The sequence below is a fragment of the Pundamilia nyererei genome, unplaced genomic scaffold (genome assembly GCF_000239375.1).
Source record: "Pundamilia nyererei isolate P.nyererei 1_Seehausen unplaced genomic scaffold, PunNye1.0 scaffold00102, whole genome shotgun sequence".
Classification (NCBI taxonomy): domain Eukaryota; kingdom Metazoa; phylum Chordata; class Actinopteri; order Cichliformes; family Cichlidae; genus Pundamilia; species Pundamilia nyererei.
This window is the reverse complement of record NW_005187503.1, coordinates 2074392-2095656: the sequence shown is the minus strand read 5'-3', so window position 1 is coordinate 2095656 and position 21265 is coordinate 2074392. Positions and strand designations below refer to the sequence as shown.

Genomic DNA, 21265 nt, shown 5'->3' with positions numbered 1-21265 from the left:
CCTAATGGCTCTGTCAGTGAAAACTGTCATTGTCCGTTGCCGGTGGGCTAGCCAGAGCTCCGTGGCTGACGGATGTGTGCATGTTCCAGCTACCTACCAGCTTAAACCGGCTGTAGGGGAAGAGGTGGGGTGGAGAGAGAGAGACAGCACCGCCGGCACTGTGTCTCACTTCAGCTCCTGTCATCTGATACACGACTGATAGTCCATCTGAGTACGACCGCACTGTCAGCCGCCAGACAGCTGGCCCGCTCTCCTTGCTGGCCTGCCTGCCTGCCTGCCTGCCTACCCACCCGCTCTCCACGTTCATCATTTCTCAGCCTGGACTGCCCGAACCTGCCAGGAGCTCAGACAGCCGCCGAGGAAGTGAGAAAGTCTACACTGCACTTCAAATGTCTTTCCCAAATACTATAAAACTTCTGACTCATCTTGCTTTGCTTGCAGTTTTTGATCCTTGTTATGTGCTGCTGGTACGAAGCCATTTGTTTAGAGAGAATAAAAGCAATTTGCGCCATGCTTCAAATGTAATTTGTCAATTTAATGACTGTTTAAGTCTACTGATGTGGCGAGCAGGCTTAGAAATGGCGAAGGGAGTGCTTGTGGGTGGAAGTGAGTAGGCTGTTAGTACTAATGATGTCCTCCTATGCGTAAACGTCGACAGATTTTTAATACTTGACGAGTAGCGTTCGCATGCATGCGGGTCTTACTTCGACAGGGACAGCGGTTGGAGGCACAGGAGTGTACTGGGGAATGTAGGTCCCTTGCATAGGCGCCGCGGCGGCTGCAGCAGTCATGTACTGAAACAGAAACAAAAGACACACACGCATCAAAATCCTGTCATGTGGTAATTCTTACAACACACATCGGAACCACAAATTCCATTATAACATTAATCAATACATGCTTTTCACATAAAAAAGCCCTATGTCTATCATAATTCCCTGGAAGACTCATTCAGTGTAATTACTCCCATAACTATTAGGGTGGCAGATTGCTGTGCCCTCAGCATCCTTTGGGGGGCGCTAAAAGAATATGTGTATATATTGAGCAGAGCAGAGCAGATCAGAAGACTACATAAGGAGAAGGAGAAAGAGGAGAAAGAAGAGATGCCCTGCTGTCCCACCAAGACTTCAGAGGCAAGCAAATGCACTGGGCCACAGCTGAGAAGATAAAAAAACGACAGGGATGAGGAGAGAGAGGGAGAGGAAAGAAAAAGCAGGTGGTCTGCTGCCTGTGGCCTATATTCTTTTAGTCATGCATGCCCTGGCTTTTAACAGGGTGCTAGCTTGCTCCAAGATGGCCATTTTACAGGCGTGACACAGGTTTCGTTACATGACAGCCAGAGGGGGCTTTCACATGCAATATGAATGAAGACACGGCACTTTGTGCAAAGCCTTTTCTGTAACTTGCTGTGAATGCTTTGTGTGGCGGTGGTAATGTTGAACACACACACACACACACACACACACACATCAGTGTGAGCCTGATTTACTAGTGTGCGTGCTTGTTTTTAATTAGCACATGCCTGTGCATAAAAGATGACTTATCACTATTTGCCCGTCCAACTGTGAATGTGCAAGTTCTCCTGTGTACAGCTGTGTGTGGGATACATACGTGTGTGTGTGTCTGTGTTTGAGAAAGACAGACAAAGACAAAGAGGCTTGGAACGATAATGCTGCAGTACAGCGCCAACGGATGTGATCCCAGATAAAAGCCACCAGGCTGCCTCTCCCCCTGGCCTCATCTTCCTGCTGCTTTTCCGGACCAAGCGAAAAGGGAAGTACAATCCCTTTCTTTCTATTTTATTTTTCCCTTTGCCTCTTAGTCCCACCTGCAAGTGCTAAAAAGCGTGGCGGCAGAATGCAGTACGAGTCGGTAATGGAGGGGCTGCGCCGGGCTGCGAAGCCTTTCTTGGCCGCGGGCCCGGCGGTGCTGGTGAAGTGTCATTACCGGCAGCGTTGCTAATGGATCGGGTACGGCTCCACCGCTCACCGCTAATGAGAGCAGCTAAAGGCCATGGACATGGGTGATTAACTCCCCCACCGTTGCTACGCGCGGCCAGGAGGATGCCCTGGGATGGATGTTAGTGTGGCGTTCGTAGGCGAGCGTGGCTGTGTGGGTCCGGGCAGGGGAATTTAAGGTTATCACACCTTCAGAGCTGTCACACTCAGGATGGGGTGAGGTGGCATATCCAGACTTCCTGACACATTACCACATTACCTCTCCGTGTCGTCCCTTCTTTCCTCTCACCTTCCTGTCACTCTCTCTCTTTCTTGCTCGCTCTCTTTCAACCTGCTAGCGTCTAAAAAGGCCTATCAGATTGTTGAAGTGACCTTCTCCCTGGTGGATCAAAACCATGCATACCAATTTTCCTCGGGACTTTAGGTCTTCGCCTCTCCACCCTATTAACTTATTCAGCCAACTCACCTGTGAGGGCTGCATGAAAGCAAATGAAGGAAAGTAGGAGATAATTAGCAATATCAAAATCTCCCTGTCATAGGGAGAATGTCCATTTGAAAGGTTATATTTCTCTGCAGGACTGCAAAAGGAATTTAAATTAGATTTAACAAGAAAATTTAATAAGATAAGATTTTTTTCTTTTACCATAACCATTAGTTAACCTATTTAATGTGGCAGGTTGAGCAAGGCATATTTCTCCAGTCGCTGCTGCGGCAAGTCAGGGGGATGTCAAGCGCGGCTACAGATAATCGAGTTGCTATAGTGATAAAGATGATTTTTGTCCAATTTCAACACTTTTAATACTTTGCTGTCCATAGTCAGGGGACAGGTTTGGGTAATATAAAGCATCCCTAATTGGCCATAAATGGTGTTTCACTCTCCAAGTCACACATATACGTCAATACACATGCACACACACACAGCAGCGCCAGAAGCAGATGGCGTGTGCGTATGTTTGATGAACAGGAGGCCTGAATAGCTCCTTAACGAGAATGGTGTGAGTAGACTCCTTAAGTCTCTTCTCTACCATCACTCTCCATGACATACACCTATAACTACGGTATAAATTCAGACCGCAATGCAGCAACACCAGGATGAAAATCCATAGCATAGACACAGCCGCGCTGGTTCAGCGGTGGTTTGGGCCTCTGCACCACAATGATGTGTAAAGACACTTTAAGTTTGGTGGGTACGAGGATTTCTCAGCTTTGGTGGAATGTGGCACAACACATTAGCATTTCCAAATGTTCACATAAATCTTCTGCCTCTTGGCCTGCCACTCAAGCTCCGCATCTATCCATCCTCTGTGCGTTGACGCTCTCTTTTTCAGTTGTATCGTCTGCAAGGTGAGGGATAATAGCGGGTCAAGGCTAGAACATCCAGCTACTCAGTGTATGTTATTAATGGCCATGCGGCGTGGGGGAAGGGCTCTGATGATTACTGATCTAAAAATCGCAGTGAAGTTCTATTGGAAATGCACATCAATAGTTGTGAATTACAGTGCTGTCCCACTTCACTGTGACAAGCTCTTCATATCCTCATCCCAAGGGTTTGTTAAGACTGCCTGCAGAGATTAATGCCAGTAAAATCAGTCACTTTTATGGTAGAAAGCTTTTATTTACGACTTACTCTCCCTCACCAGGATATTGTTTAAACTTTTTGACCACCGGTGCCATCAGTGTTTCCCACAGAATTACACTGCTTTATAAGGAGACGGGGGCATATACTCGTACATATATGCGCGCGAGTATGAAAGAAGAAGCTGTTGCCGTGGGTTCCGGTTGGAGTGGCCCTTCAGCTCACAGCAGGTATGAAGACTACCGTCGCCAGCTGCAGTTCAAAATGTGGAGCTGGAGTCTGTCCGACTGCAGATTCTTGCAGCTGATTGACATTGAGGACCACTCAACCTGCTTGCTTCCTATGAGCCAGACTTTCTTGTTATTTAAAGTGGTTTTGAGAAACAGGCTTTCTGAAGGTCTTTCAAAGTTATTCTTTGAACATTGGCTGCTTTTTCTCTCATTTTCAGTCCAGTCCTTTTTTCTTCAGAGAAGCATTTTCTTTATTTCTTAAGCTACTTGGCACTAACCTTTTAATCATTCAAGCATAAAAAGGCTTGAATGACTTGTGAACCAGTGTTGTGTCTGCACATAGACAACTTTGCAAGAGAACCAGTTTGCTCCAATTTATTTAGTTGAATTTTTGAAAAATGTCCAATTAACATAGTTTGACAGCATAAAGTTGTATTTTTGCACCAAAAAGGTGATTCACAAAGAGCTATTGACGCAACATTTGGCATATCTCGGCATTCTGTGTAGTGTTTCCTTAAAAACGTGAGGAAACTAGACAGGGAGGACAAAATAAATGGTAGGCCTACAAACTATCTATAGCAGATGAACAGTATCTGAAGGCCAGGACACAGAGAGATGCATCTGGCCTTTCACTTGTCTGGAAAACAGGGAGAAAAGGCCAAGCTATGAACTGAACTGGACTGAAAATCAGTGAGTACAGGAAATATTTGGTTCAAATCGCTACCAATATGGTGGAGGTCAGGAGAGAAGTGCAACAGGTGAATCTTGTCAAAATTGATGGAATTATAAACACAGGAAAGTGCCATTAGGAAAGAGTCTGATTGGCAGTGGCTTCATTTTTCATCATGACAATGATCAAGAAGGCTGGAAAACTATTCCTGAAGACTATTTAAAGGAATTAAAAGAAGGCTTGTCTAAGAGAGTTCAGACTGTGTTGAAGAATAAAGGTGATCATACCAAATACTGACTTCTTAAAATTGCACAAGCCCTGGTTTTGCCTCATATGACGTATTACTTTATATATTTCCATGTTTCATCAAATCGCAACACCTATTTCCTGTTTTCGTAGCAAAATATAAAAGAAATGAGGGGAGGTCACTGATTCCCGATCCAGCCTTTAGATTCAGGATCAGACCAACATCACAGCTCCAAATATTTCAAAAGAATGTAAACCTGGACTAAGACAAAATAAAGATAGTTCAAGAGTGTTGCATTAAAAATAATCATCCCAGTCTCGCAAAGACCAAAGAGCTCGGTGGTAGGGGGAATCAGCAGGGTGTCAACATGTGTTACAGTCCGAAGTCGAAGAGGAAGAAGAAAGTGCATGCTCGTCAACTTTACCCATGCAGGGAAAGCTTACGAGCATGCACACGCACAGATGTATGTAGAAAAAAGCAAAAACACGAGGGAAGCTGTCCAGATAATAAAGGAAAACACTTCATACAAATCTGTCTTCCTGTGACACAGATGCTGTCAATCACGGCTGTCACCATGACAACAGAGTTCTTCATGCCATGACAGAAAGAGGATGGAGAACACTGAGGGAAGGTCACCTCCTGTCATGTCAAACAATATGTCGTTCGCACAAACGTAGATGCTGACAGCCATGCAATCACACACAGACACAAATATCAAAAGGACGAACAGAGCGCACGCACATGTGCACATGCACGTGCACAGCGACTAACAGGGACACGAGGCATGACAGATAGACTCCTGTTAAGTGGTGAGACCTCGAAGACGGTAAATAAATCAGCAACAGAGCAATATGCACCAAACAAGGTAAAATAAATCAGCGTGAAGCATGGATGGCATGTTTATGTGTGCCATCCATAAACAGTGCGCCTGAGGTTCTTTAGCATTCTGTAATCAAGTCGTTCAAGTCAGACAGACACCAAGCTGAACTGGATGAGTTCAAAACAGAACATTTTCTGATGAAGCAGCTAAATTCCAAAGCAGTGACCATTAGGAGGCAACGATCCATCCTCATTCGTTATGAGGCGAGGTTTTTCCTTGCCGCTCCTTTTTAAAGCCTCACCCTGCAAGCTGATCTGCGCTGCAAAATAACACGGCATTCTCGGAAAGCTACGGTCACCACACCAGTGTGACAGCTTGGGCGGACTGAGAACATTTGGTTCTTTTCTTGGAGAGAAAAAGGAAGCCACAGCCATACACAAACAGCCGCAGCGAGGCCTGGAACAGCCAAGAGTATTCTGAGGTGTGGCTCTACTTCAGCAGCCAGAAGCATGATAAGTTGTTGACTCTGGAGACGGTGCTTACTGCAGGTGCTCTTCTGCGGTGAAGGCTAAGTCACGTGACCAGTAGGGGCATTCAAAATAACCTCACCGCTTCTGTGTGTACACTTGAGGAATGTGCTCAAAGAGTATGTGGTGTCAAGTCCAGTTAAATACATGAATAGTTACAGATCCTTGTTCCTAACCCCTTCTTTTTAACAGGCTTTCCCAATCATGAAAGGGATTTTACATCTGGCGTAGGAAACGCGTCTCAATTCCCCAAGATGATCAAGTGTGGCATGGCGTGCATGTTAGTTCAGCCGTAGAGAGGTTAGGCTACACAGCACATTGCCTCAGGAAAGCTAAGTACGCATAAAGGGGAGAGGTAGAAAGGGTAAACCCGAAATGAAAAAAGCAGACAGAGAGCTTTAACCCACTTTCTCCTATAATACAACCCATCAAACATCAGAAGCCATCATCATAGATTAGCCTGTCTCTAATCCTGGCTGTTAGCACAGCTGGGGCAGATTAGGGAGGGGGCATTCCTGACAGAGCCAACATGGCGTCACAGTCGCTGACAGCTCACCTGGAAACACATGGATAACTGTACAATGCAGCACTGTTTCAATCATACACACCCAAACACACACACAGAGATCAAACGTAGTTCTGGAGCAAAGCTGTCTGCCTGCCCGCCTGCCTGCGGGCAGCAGGGTTAGGGCAGGAAGTCAGGCTTCAGAACCGTGTGACACCTCTAAGTCGACTTGATCCTGAAACAGGTGGGGAGTTCATGGTTTAGGGGCCAGCAACTGTAAGTGAGTGTGTGGAAAACTGATGGAGCGATAGATTTTCTGTGCGATTTAGAGAGCGAGGAGAGACAGAAAAGTGTGAGAAAGAAACAGAAATTAGGGGGTGAAAGTGAAAAAGGTGGAGAAGCGAGAGGCCTGTCACACTGTTGAGCTTCACAGGAAGTCTGTTTAATGTGGAAGATCAGGAAGGAAATACGCTCTCTCAATATGTGGCTGTGAACGCATGCTGTGTAAAACAAATGATATGGCAGCTCCGTGGCTGAGCACATGTGGCGACAGCCTAAGAAGGTTTGGCTTCTTTGAAAGGAAATGTAAAACCCATCTCTTACTCAGTGTTTCTAAACTAAACGAACAATGTTCTCTGAGATGAAAAGCCTCCAACTCGGTCATACCGACCTATAGCACCCCTCACAACAACTTGAACATTTCTTATTCATCTCTCAAGACTAGACGCAGATTTTTTTTTAGATATTTTCCAACTGTATACTGGAATAGAGGAAACAAATAACAGAAAACAACCGACCACGTATATTTAAAGTGCACCCTTCTATGAATCGATTTGATTTCATTTTGGAGCAGACTACATGTCATCTACCCTGCAGACACCCCGGGATACTCCACTAGAAACCGGAATGTATTGCTGGGGAAAGAAAGACACCTGGATTACACTGCTTACCCACCGTGACCGGACTTCGGATAAGCAGAGGAAAATTTGCTTGTGCTTGCTGTTACTGTCGAGTGTAGGCATTTCTTAGAGTTAAGTGACTTCCAGTAAACATGTAAAATATGCACTGAGGACGACACTCTGGCAAGCTATGAATGGAGCTTTCTAACACTGTAAAAAGATGAAAACAAGTTTTAACCCAAACCATGATCTCTTGTTTATTCTGTCTGAAAAGATCTGAAAATCAAACCAGACTCAGAGACTTGGAAATCCTTTTGCCAGAGCTACAGATCACAGCTCGAAATTATTAAAATGAATGTTGAAATGTTATTATGTATTGTTGTTATGGTGCCTGGTAGCACAGCTTATGTAATACAGAGTACAAATTGTAAATCAGGCCATTAGAATTTAGATGGTTGCTGGTTGTACTTTAAGGACTTGTGTGCACTGTTTTTTATGTTTTACATATATCTCTGTGTAAGTCGCCATAGTGTAGTCACAAGGGTTTTGTTATTGAAGAATAGCTGCTGCATAGCTGTACCTAGTGCAAAGTTAAACTAAATTCAACTGAACTTCATCATCCAGGAACTTTTTCAAAAATTTAATGCAAAACTAACTGAAACACTCAAAGCAACAGGTTGTTGCTAGTACAGCTAACATGTTGGAGCACTTCAAAATGTCCTTGTAGCCAGATTCTGTCACGATGATCACGGCAACTATGTGTGCTTGTGTGGGGTTATCTGTGTGTGGTTCGCTGTGACACAGCGAATCCTACTCACACTTCCTGTAGTGCCCAGGGACAGATGGTTCATCTGCTGAGTGAGAGGGCCCATCATATTGGCAGGCTGCATGGACATAGTGTGGTCCATGGCTGGCGTGATCACTGCACCCTGAGGGAAGCAGGTAAAAACAAACAAACAAATAAAAACAAAAAAAGGACAAGGTGAGAAGAATTAAAGAACAGAAGAAATGATGGAGCATTTTGGTTTAGTGAATTTCTCTCTCTGATTAACTATGCGGGCTTACATAAGCCTTAAGCGAACTTCCACAAGTAGTTGCTAGTCCTCATACTGTCTAAATATAAATTATATAGTCCTTTAGACTAGGCGAAACAAAGTGAGATGAAGTCAGCATGAGGACAGAAAGAAGAAAACTTGGGTTAGCGATTGAATCATCAAAAGCATGAAATGAATAGAAACAGAGGACGACAGGAGGGTTTTTGGGCACAAAAAGATGGACGGTGTCAATAATCAGCAACAGAACACAGGGACCAATACACACCACTGTCTTTAGTCTATCAAAGCATCACTATCTGCTGCCGATGTATCAGCAGTATGATTTTTTTTTTGGGTTGCCGAGTGAAAATGCTTTCTCTCCGTCCCTCGCTCTCACTTGCTCGCTCTTGAGCCTGTCCTCCCAGTATAATGCACAGCATGTTTTTCCCTAACGGGCGGATGAGAACACTAGAAGCTTCTTTTTCACGGTGCAGTGAAACATGAGGGAAAGCGATGAAACCATTGTTGCTCTTTCATCCCTTGTCATGATAGCTCCATTTCCTCAGCACTGAAGCCTTCGAAGGAATGCATTCAAAACCAGCCCTTTTTCTTCTGCTCGGCTCTCTTCTCTTGTTGTGCGCTCGTAACACTGTAACGGTGCCTATGTGTGTTTGTGGGTAAGCCTGCAACACACTGTGTGTAACGAGTGTGAAGGAGGACAGTACTGTCTAACTTCAAAGTGTGTGTGTGAGGGTGCAATTTAAGTAGTGTATGCTTGGGAGTGTGTGTGCATGTGTGTACCCCACTGGCGACTCTGTGTGGGCCTTTTGGAGAACAAACTGTGCAGACACAGCCTGTCAGAATTGCTCTGCTTGTCTACTCCCTGCATTCCCAACACAGGCAGCTAAACCGCTCTTCCTTCCTTCCTCCCTCTCCTCTTCCATCTCTGCTACCTCTAGCTCAATATAGAAGCTTCACATGAAACTTTGTGGAGGTACACAAACAAGAAAGAAACTGGATAACGAGTGGACACAAAAAGTAGGATTAGTTGTCACCTCTTCATGTCCTGGACTAGTGTTGTTGAAAACTGTAAGGCTAAATGAATAGCCGTGAGGTCAATTAGAGACATAAAGGAGAACGCCTTATAGGAAAGAACCACGAAACACATGAATGTATCAAGTTCTGGAACCTTGAAAATGTTTTTTTTGGATACAAATATTAAGGCAGGTGACTCAACAATGACAGTAATTACCAGTCACTAAATAAATGTAATGTTTGATAACAAATAAAGGCGAGGAGGAGTGAAGAAGGTAATCAAATGCAATCTTGTGAAAAAGAAGGTTTTCACAGGACTCACTGCATGGTGAGTCCTGGGGTGTACTTAGTTGCTTTCAACTAAGTACACCCCAGGATTTAATAGCTTGTTTAACCGCCTTTAGGAGCAATAAGTCAAAGTAATTGTTTTCTGTCTGACTTTATCAGTCACTCACATTGTTGGGGAGGAATTTTAGCCGCTCTTCTTTGCATCATTGCTTCAGTTCATTGAGGTTTCCAGGCTTTTGTTTATACACAGTTCACTTAAGGGCTTGCCACAGCATTTTGATCAAGTAGAGGTCTGGGCCATTGTGACACCTTGATTTTTTTTATTTTTCAGACATTCTGTTGCAGTTTTTCTGCTTTGTTTGGGGTCATTGTCCTATTTCATGACCCAGTTAGAGCAAAGCTGTCCAACAGGTGGCCTCACATTTGTCCACAGTATTCTAGAGTCACGTGGTCGACTCAGTGACAATAAGGTGGCGCAGGTCCTCTGGCTGATAAACAAGCCCGAATCATCAACCCTCTACCACTGTGCTTGTCTTTTGGAATGAGGTGTTTGTGCTGGCAGGCTGTTTGGTTTTTGCTCAACATGATGCTGCAGATTAAGGCCCAAATGTCTCCACATTGGTGTAATCTGTCCAAAGAACACTGATCCAGAAGTTGTGGGGTTTTTTTCAAATGCAACTTTGCAAACCTAAGCTGTGCTGCCATGTTTGTTTTAGAGAGAAAAGGCTTTCTCCTGGAAACCCTTCCAAATAGGCCAAACTTGTTTAGTGTTTTTCCTAATTGTACTCTCATAAACTTTAAGATTTAACATGCTAATGGAGGCTTGTAGCTCTGAGAAGTAGCTCTTGGCATTCTGCAGTTTCTCTGAGCATTGCGCGTCGAATTCGCTGAGATGTCCACTTCTGGGGATATTGCAACATTATGTTAACACACGCCTAAATGTTCCCAATCAGCAAACAACAAACTGCTTTTATAGAGGTGTTTAGACTCGCTGATGATCAATTAATCAAGTGCATTCGATCACCAACCTCCGGCTGCTACTTTCCCACTTACTGGAAGCAGTAGGGATGTGATTTTCTTTTTACATGACAGTAAGGTTGATATATCCCGCCCGAACTTAAACTAAGATTAAATTCCCTCGTGGATATGCAGACGGGAGTCTTTGCACACCACGGGCAAGTAGTTGTACCTATTACACCCACATTCTAAGCTGCTGGGAGTGCACTTCAAGGACACATACATAGTCGGTGCCCTAGTAATAAAGTATTTCTTTTTGGACAAGTAATGTGTTGACACCAAATTTGAGGACATGTAGACATCTACACTGAGCTTGGCATACTCGCTCTGTTGACGAAACATCAGTCAGACCCAACAGACACTTTGGAAGCTTGTGGAAACATAGCACTGCCATTAGAAGAAGAAAAAGAATACACCTTAAAGCTCAAACTTAATACTAATCTCAGTGGAAAAAATGGTTTCTGATAGATTTTGTTTTTTATTGTGAACTTGATTGTGAAGTTTGTTGATGAAGGTATGTTTAAATTTAAAAAAAAGACGAGAATATCAGCTCTATATATTTTTGACCACACTCAAAACTGCTAATCAACAAACGATATTTACAAAAGTACAAGTATCTCGTAGTGTAACACTTATATATTATCAGATTCTTACTGATGTATCAACATGTATGCAGGCAGTTTTTTTTGACAAATGTAACCACTTTACATGCTGCTGAGTACTTTACTGTATAATCATACTTAGTGTCCTAAAAATTGACCCTATATTTTGTATATAAGCTGAACTGACAAATTATAGCAGCAATATTAATGCAGTCAAAAGCACACAGACTTCTAAAGTAGCACCAAATGAAAATACCCAGTACTATTCTGCCACTGGCTGTGACAGATGAATAAATAAAGGGAAAGGGGAAATGAGGAAAGAGAGACAGAAAGACACTGTGAGGACAGGAGAGAGATGATTAAGCAAAGATGGAGGTCACGGGGAAGACGGGAGTGAAGAAAGATAGATGAGGGAAGTGAAGCCAGAGACTTGGAGAGAAAAAGTGGAATTTTGGAAAGAGAGAGAGAGAAGTCAAAGACCGAGAATGAAAAAGAAGACAGATGAGTAAGGCGGAAGAAAAAAAAAAAAGAGAGAGGAGAAGCGAGAAGGAAGCAGCAGGGGCTGTGGGCTACCTGTTACCGATTCAGCCTCTGACAATGCCTTTATAATGGGAAAGGGAGAGCAACGGAAAGGCTTAATTCACAGATGTGTCAGGGAGAGTTAAGCCGATTTGTGATTTCGATTTTCTGTGTTTGTGAGACTGAGTGTCTGTGAGAGAGAGGGTTTAAAGTGTGTGCGTGTGTGTCTGTGTGCAAAAGCGTCTGTCTGGTAGTGCGTCTGTCCATTGATGGGCTAGAGAGGAAAGAAAATGAGAAAGAGATTGACACAAAGAGACAATATATGTTTTTGATTTGTCCTCTGTGTGTAAGAGAGAATAAGATAATGCCTGCTGCAGACGTATCTGTTACAAATGTACGAGACGATGTTTACAGAGCTCCGCAATGTATGCACATGTATTCCTGTTTGTGCATGCGTCTGTGTGCATGCGTGTGGAAAAGCCAGTCCTGCTTAAGGTGGTATTGATTCTGCTTTAGACCGGAGATGAGAGGATATCCACTCATTGCCTGTAAAATACATTGATATACGCTCAACGGCTTGACACAATGTACAGTAAATAAGAAATCTTATAAAAATTCTTACGACCAGCAGTGTTTTCTTTTAATGACTATCGCATTACAAGCACTTGCTTATGAAACACTGGTTGGTATCAGCTGATATTCATTACCTTGACTTTACATCTGCTGATCAGCAACGCCAATTGTAAAAAAGGTGAGGCAACTACATAAATGTCACACAAATAGTGACTGTTTTTACTGCCTGGTCCATTACAGCTGAAGGATCTCCACCACATGCAGCAGGCTATTAAGATAATTTACATTCAGGTCCAGACCTCCATATACTCAAGATGCAGTCAGCTAAGCAGTATGCTCAGGCTGCTGGTATCAGACTGAAAGCAGTATCTCCTTTTTACTCAACATGTCCTTCTGGGGGACGCCCAGGATTTCATCCAGTTCTGTAAACACTAAAAGTGTGCTTTCTGGGACTGGGATTTCTGTCTTAGGCAGGCACAGAAGGACAACTGCCTTCAAAATGAACATAGTGTAATATTTTAGAGCGAAAAAAGAAAAGAAGATGAGAAAACGGTTATGGACTTCCTGTAAAGATAAGCATTACAGTGTCTGATTCTGCTGACATGAAAACTGATCAGTATCAGCCGAAAAAACCTGATCACAGCACCCCCACAGCTAGCTATTTTTGCTAATCTCTCACTGCTGCAGGTTATAATTTCCCACATTATTGCATATCTACCCTGCTGCTTCAAGCCGGTGTTGATACATGTAACTACCTTGGGGCAATACCTTCACTCGGAAAACAGCTTGAGGCTACAAAGAGAGGTTCACATTCTTTTCCTCACCTTGCAGGTCCCTATGTTTCACTATTTGCAAGAAGATCACTGTGTAGTGTTTTACTGCCAGCCTGGTAAGAAGAGACCATGCTTATATGCTTTGTGTTGGGGGAAGATGTTGATTAAACTCGGGGAATGAGAAGACAGAAGACTGGCACATTAAAAGCCTCAAGAACGCCAATGGGCCGAGGCTGTATTTCTGAGTCTTTGGCTAAAACAAAGCTTCATTTGTCTCGGGCCCATGAAAGACGACCTGCATTTGACTCAGTGCATTCCTCGCTGTATTTGACAGTTGCTTTCTCCATGTGAGGCACTGTGGTTTGGACACTGATGCTCGTTTGTACTAGTTAGCGTGTTTTGTGTCAGTGGAAATGAGACATGCACACTCCATGCTTCAGGGTCTTAATTCTGCAAAGTACGTACTGTGACTATCCAGCTTCATGACTCCAAAGAGCTTTATCTTGGTCCCCTAACAAGGCTATATGGGGATGAGCTTTTTGTCCCCATGAGGAAGACAAGTCCCCATAATGTCAAAGTGTAAACAAGCAGCATGACAAACCAGCAACATGACAAATACCCTCCCTAATGCAATCGTGCTCACACACACACAGCACATCTGCAGATGGCTGAGTGGTAACGGCACCCAACTGCACGAGGCTCACCCACTTGAAGGCTAAACTATTGGTAATGACTGTCTCTCTACAAAAACTACAGAAAAAACAACACAAAACAAAAACTTGTGAAGTAATATGAATGTGTCTTCTAAAGGTGTCCGTATTTACCCTGTTCTGTGGTTGTGCTGTATGTCACCTACTTCAACTGTGACCATGTTTTCCAGATGTCCTCGGGCATCTTTGTATTCGGGTAAGCACAGAAAAGGGAGCCAGCATTTCGGGTGCTTCAAACTAATCTTCAGTGGGAATCCCTCCTTAGGGCTAACAGACTACCAGGGTTTCTCAACTATTAACAACAGAGTCTGTCTACAGGACCAAATGTGCTATAGACTGATCCAGGACAGTGAACAGCTTACTTTACCCAAGTGGGGCAGCAAATAGTAGCGCAGACCAAAAGATAGCAATGAAGGAGCCTCCTAAGCTGACAGTGATGTGTGTAGCGGCTTAACTCGGTCTTTGTGATCACAGGGATACTTGGAATCTGATTTTGTAATGGTTTTTGGAAATCTTAATTGCAAACACAGGAAAGCCCTGCAGGGAAGACAGAGAACTGGTACTAAGAAACTGAAGCAGCCGAGGGGTTGCAAAAAATGTATGTTAACAGATTAACATGTGGAGCATGATACAGATGAAAGATTCCTCACCTCTGGTTATGTGGCAATGAGGATTATCTACTTTGTATAAATTTGTCCTATGCAATGAAAAGGCAATAAGAGCGATGATGAATCTGCTTTTCCCCGCCTATTTACGCATCAGCTTGTCTATCATCTAGAATACTACATATTCAATTTACAATAGGTGGCAGATGAGGTGCACAGGTTAAACTTGCAGGTCAAAATCTGGGAGCATGTATAACCAAATTGCCGTGGCTGAGATGGATTATGGTAATGCTGCTGCTTTGTAATCTTATATATATGTGTGCGTGTCAGTGAAGGAAAGCAAAACTAATAATTTCCCCCAGTAATATGATGGCTTGTGACTATAAAATGATTCTAGTAATAAAGTTATTATGAAAAATAAAGCACCAACTTCTGCATATTGAATAGGACATGCTATTTGGATGGATTTGTAGCGTGCGTTTGTGTGTTGTGTTTCTTAATGTGTGTATGAGGCGATAAGGGTGCTAGATGGAGCATGTAACAGTATTTGTCATGTCTTCATGGGAGGTCCATTCCTCTCCACGGTCGGACTGTGCTCGTTTATCAGCCGTTCTCTGACTGCCTTTTGTAGACAAATAGATCATTTCACACACAAGGATCTCTCTAGAATGTTTACTCTATTTATAAAAACCAAAAAAGGGGGAAAAAAAGATTAGAAATCCAATTAAAAACACAGCCAGCTAATAAAGCCTGCCCACCAAAGCATATCAGCTTTGTCTCCAAACATATTTTTTTGCTACTATCGCAAAATTTGTTGAAGTAATATCCAAAAAGCTTACAGTGAAAATGCAGCCACTCAATCTCCTTGTCAGTCACCCGGTGTCTCTGCAACAGTATTGTTCTTACATATATATATGAAACCTTAACCCTGACAAGACAATTTTTTATTTCCTGGCACGGACACAGTAGGTGCAGTTGTAGTCTGAAAGGGCAGAAGAGAAGAGAAACAGGACAGAGTGAGACAAAAATGAGGGAGAAATGAGAGCTAGGTGTACAGGAAGGAGTGCAGAGGGAGCGGGGATGGAAAAAAATAAAAGAGAAACTCAAGGACGAGTGTAGCCCCGTCTCAAATTCTGCATCGCCAGTCAAATCTATGAGACCAACATAATGTTCCCTCTCTGAATCCGAGGAGCATTTTTAATGTCAAGCGGGGAGATGGGTATCACACAGCGCACTGATTCAACCCTATTCGATGAGGGCTGATAGTTACGGTTCACGTTCTCACAGACCCAGTGAACGTCTATTCAAAGCAGGGAGAACTGGCCGGAGTGCAACGGCAGAGGAATTCAATAATTCACCTCCAGTATGTAAGGGCTGGTGCACTCAGGCAAATGCACACTTGAAGCACATACAGTTCAGAATGAGAAAAAAAAAGGGGGAGGGGGAGGGGAAAAAAAAGGGGGGAGGGGAAAAAAAAGGGGGGGGGGTAACTCATGGGGAAAGACAGCAATGCTGCGCATGGCTGGCACAGCACTTAGTCCGGCACTCGTTGGCAGTGCGAACTGAATTTAAGAGCACGTACATGTGATTGATGATCTGTATGTAAGTAAGATTTACCACTGGAAGGAATGTGTTGTGTGCGTGTAGGCATTCGCACGTGTTAGCTGCACGTATGCATTTGTCTTTTTGGGGCCTCTAGTTCTTTAATTGTTCGCACTTTTTCAAGGTCTGCTGATTTCTGTAGCATTGACCAGGCAAGTGGTCGTGTTTTGACATGACCTGTGAGAACATTTCACAGACGATGAGAAAGGAAAGAAGGAAGACAAATGATAAACTAAAGGAAAAGGAAAGAAGAACAACCCATGTAAGAACAGACTGCAGACTCGTTTAGACGTCCACTTAAGGGGAAAAAAAAAGAGAGAAAGAAACGCTGTCACTTTCTATCAGGTTTCCCGCAGAGAACATCTTGCGCATTAATTGAAGATAAGCAAATTTTGAAAACTGTTCTCCGCTTATTCACCCTTTCTAACTGCTAACAAAGCGCCGGCTCCTCTGTGGGATGAAGTCCAGTTTCGTATGGATAGACTTGTCAAACTTAATCTACTCAGATACAAACAAACACCTTTTGCCTTAGAAGTACATGCTGCAGTGCTCTCTGTTTACTGTGCAATAAGGCAAGTAGCGGTCAAGTTGCTTTCAGTGTCAGCAGTTTGATTTACTTCCATTCAACACAACATCTATTATTTCCAACAAATTGCTGCTTAACGCAGTTAATGGACTTCAGGTTTACAAAGGCAGCGGAGGGCTGAAATGAAGAAAAACATCAAATTAGGTTAACAAATCAATGCGGTATCATTAGTATCGGCAGTAGCTAACTAACAAGGGGTTTTAACAATATACGGCTCCACCAGCACTTTGCACAATTTTGCGAAGAAGAGAAATTTGTCCTGCTGAGAGATACTCAACTCAGCAACACCAAAGCCAGCATATCATTTCAGAGTAAGTTTACCATAGCAGGCATGCTGTTTTTTAAAGGCTCAAGTAGAAAGTACAGACAACTTCATATAAGCATAAAAAATTCATATGAGCACTTTAAAAATCAAAAAACAACAACAGCCTGTCAGGCACTCCAGAAGAAAACGTCTTGTTATATTTTGTAGGAACAATGTAAAACACAGAGAGATCTGGCATTTGCAGAATAGTTCAGGTCACAGACTGTAAATTAAAGATGGATGCAGCCCATTTCATCACCCACCGTAAAACTCTGACATAAAGATTTTCACTGACCATGAGGTACTGGGTGAGACTTGGTGAGATCTGACAAAGAAACTGAGGGACGATGCAAGATCATAGTGTAGTAGTCCTTCAGCCAAGCTTATTATGATGCAGATTACAATGTACAAAAAGAAAATTATGCTTTTTAACTAAGACTTCAAAAAGACTTCTTCACTCTTTTTGCACAATTTATAACAGCTAAAAAAACAATATTATTTAAAACTAAAATTAATAATGAATTACAATACTCATTTGCAGGAACCAACAGTCCCGTTGTGGCATAACTAATACCACAATTTATCCAAAGTTCCTTTGTAACCTTTCCTTAATGCTCTTCTTCAACATTATTTAGATTTTAGGTGCCATTTGTTGTACTCCGTTTAATAGTAGACTCAAAAACACATTTTACCCTAATCTGTATCTGTAATGTAATTATCTAAATAATAATCTCTAGATCTATTCTTAAATACTTATTTTGTTAAATCAAACTTAACAAGTCTGATTAATTAACAAGTTTATTTAACATGCATATAGACTATTCTATTCTATTCTGTATGACTGTCCAGCTCTTCCCCTTCCACGCTCTGCTGCCTCCATATTGCCCAGATATCAGGAGCGCCATTGCACAACGCTCCATTGGTTTAACACACAACATGAGGAAGGAGTCGCCAAACTGCAGCACAATCAATTGGTTTTTAATGCCCCGAGAAGCCCCCCAAGCATTTGAACTAGGATGCTTAGCTAATTTGATGTGATTCACTGAACTGATGGCAGAATGTGTGTGTATGCATGTGTGTATAAAGGGCAGTCTGCTGTGTTTGTAGCTGGTAGTTGATACGAGCACGGGTCATAAAGGGAGACAGACTGGTATCTATGATTCACTGTCAGCAGTGACAGCTGGGGTTAGCACCTACCAGCCATTTGGTGACAGAAAGAGCCAATGGAACACAAAGGGGACGGGACCATGGGGACTTATATCGCCACATGGCTACTGCTGGCATGGAGGCATGATGAGATGTAGACAGTACAATGTGGCTGCTGGTTAGTGGCTAGTGCCAGAGGCTTCAAGAGGCCCCATGACATAAGGCTGAAAGATGGATGACCATCAGGCATCGCATGGGCTGGTAAAGAATAACCCGTATGGGCCACACGTATGGCAATTCATAACACATACAGTACATACAAACATGTATCGGCAAACACGCACAGTTACCCAAGCATAGATGATGAGGCAGTATATACTCTCTCCATGTGATGACAGACAAACCACAACACCACATGGCCGAGAGCCTGAGAAGACGCCAGAAAATGAAGAAAACAGTATGCACATTCAAGCAAACGTGTATTCTTGTACTGTGGATGCACACGCACAAGCAGACCTGCAAATGTATTTGTGTAGAAAGAATGCATGTACACACTAAAACACAAACGGGCTGCACTGCACATGCTGAGCAGTTATACTATTAGAGGACTCTGTCACGTTTGTCATTCACCTTGTAATACTGTCTACCACCTAAGACAGCTTCATTTTCACAACAGGGAGACTCAGCAGCAGCAGCAAAAACAGCAGCTTGTTAGCGAGCTAGCTTTAATCCAGCCTGAAACGAGAGCCATAAGGAAGGAGCATACCTGCCTGAGAGAACTGCAAAGTATGGGAGGGAAGGAGGTGGCTGGTTGAGTGAAGATATGTGCAAAAAAAAAAAAAGGCAGGAAGTTGTGTGGCTGAAAGGCAAACTGGGCACCTCACAGGGCAGCTGCAGCTGGGTGTGGGTGTGTGTGTGTCTGCTGGGCTGGTGGCCTGCTGCGACCAGATTACATGTTCACTGTCCCACAGCGGGAGTGGAAGTGAGATGGGTAGGACTGAGTGGTAAATGGCCACAGCGGGGAGCCACGCGGCTGGTTGAGCACTCCTCTAGTGAGTGAGTGCCAATGTTTCCCAGTTTGCTCAGTGGCAGGGACTCTAAAGCAGTTGTCTTCTTGACTGACGCTTACAATGTTATCCACATTCGTACGGACTTCATTAGCCAAACTTGGTTTTTCATTCTGAACCATCAACAGCAAAAGCTAAAAATATCATGATATGAAAATATCAGGTAGTGTGTACTGATTTGTGCCTCTGTGCCGGTAACAATGAACCGATAATATTTTGTCCGTCAAAGTTCAAAGCTAAGGTCATTAGGAACTCACAAAACAGCTACAGTATTCAGTTGTAACTCTAGAATTCTAATCATATAAGAGGATAACATAAACTAATGCAATTTTATCTAACACTGAAAGGTCATTGCAAGGTCACCTTCATTGGGATATCATAAGGTTCTCCCAAAACTCTAATTTAGGAAGTAAGGGGAAGAGAGAAGGATTTAAACTGGTGGAGGCATACGACCCCGGTATCTGGGGAAAACAAATTTAATTAATCTAACAGTCTACACAAAAAAAATAATGACTAATTATTACGCTGGAACTGTGTGTTCTTACTAGTTTTCTCCCTATTATTATAACACTTTTGGGCTGGTATCTACCCAGTGTGTAAAATATTTGTTGCAGTATAGAACTCTATAACCCCGGGTTATAGATCCAAACTGTAAGGTGCTACCTATTCACCCATATGCATATTCATTTGCTCATTAGTACAGAATAGTGAACCTCGATATCAAAGCATGACTTAAATTATGCGGCTGTGAGATTCATTAGAGGTAACTTCAGCAAAAACTAACACAAGTTACCCTGAGGCTGGTTATTTCTTTTCCAAAGACAAAATAACTTATTGTATCAATAAAATTAGAACCACAGTGCAGAATTTACATGCATATTATGAACCATACTGTGACGCAGAGTCCTAAAAATGTGCTTTATGTAGAAAAAAAAACTTCACTGCACTCCCTTTTCCAGGCTAATAGAACTAAGTACCCACCTTATTAAAGAAGTATTGAGATTTTCAAAAAGTGAAGCTTTTTTTTTTTTAAAATAGTGGTAAAGAATCAGATATATTTGCCCTTGACTGGTAACCAGTCTTTTTCTGTGAACAAACTGAGAGCAATGAAGTAGATTGAATACGCTTCAGGGGCCACAACAAGCCTCAAGCAAACACTAAAAATCTCTGGCAGAATGATTTAAAATCACTAAGAAACAAAATGAGAACACTTATAGAGCTTGGATCAATTAAAAACTCAACCTTAAAACAATTTGGTAAACCACTAATGTGCTTTGTTGTTATAACAACAGAGAAGGAAAAGTATTTTCAAGCAAGAGTGCGGGTGAGGCTTCAGCGATAGGAAAATAAAACTGGATGTGCAAGCGGGGGTATTTCAGGAAATGTGAAAAAGCCTTGAGCCACCTCTCCTGCTTGAAAATATGTGCAGCGATTTATTGAAACATGTAAAAATACAAGAAAATACAGTATATAACTCTGCAAATACAGATCGTAAAACTCTAACGAGCTTGAAAATCAATATTTGGTATGACCACCTTTATTCTTCATGACAGCCTGAACTCTCTTGCTCAAGTTTTCTTGTTGTTTCTTCAGGAATAGTTCTTCAGGCTTTTTGAAGGGCATTCAAAACTCTTCTTTGGATGTTGGCTGCCTTTTGTTCTGTTCACTGTAAAGAAGATCCTACACTGCTTCAAAAATGTTGAGCTCTGGGCTCAGGCGAGGCCAATCCATGACTGATGGCAATCCATTGTGTGTTTTTCTCTTCAGGTATGCTTTTGCTGCATTGTCACTGTGTTTGGGATCATTGTCATGAAAATGAAGCTCTTGCCAATCTGACACTTTCCAGATGGTATTGCATGGTAGATCAAAATCTGATGGTGCTCTTCTCTGTTTATAATTCCATCAATTTTGATAAGATCGTTAACACCACTGGCTGAAATACAACCCCGAACCATGATGGCTGTAAGAGACT

General features: G+C 42.7%; 1 protein-coding gene across 3 annotated transcripts in view; it reads right to left on the bottom strand.

The window, feature by feature from the left end:
* LOC102200034 (RNA-binding motif, single-stranded-interacting protein 3-like) overlaps nucleotides 1–21265 on the bottom strand; it is a 287017-nt gene that overhangs the window by 3311 nt on the left and 262441 nt on the right. For all 3 annotated transcript variants that reach the window (XM_005740714.2, XM_005740713.2, XM_005740715.2), the window contains 2 exons: nucleotides 8251–8361; nucleotides 705–794 (listed from right to left, as the gene is read on the bottom strand). In XM_005740714.2, coding sequence (XP_005740771.1) covers nucleotides 705–794; nucleotides 8251–8361 — 201 coding nt within the window. The remainder of the gene's footprint in view (nucleotides 1–704; nucleotides 795–8250; nucleotides 8362–21265) is intronic.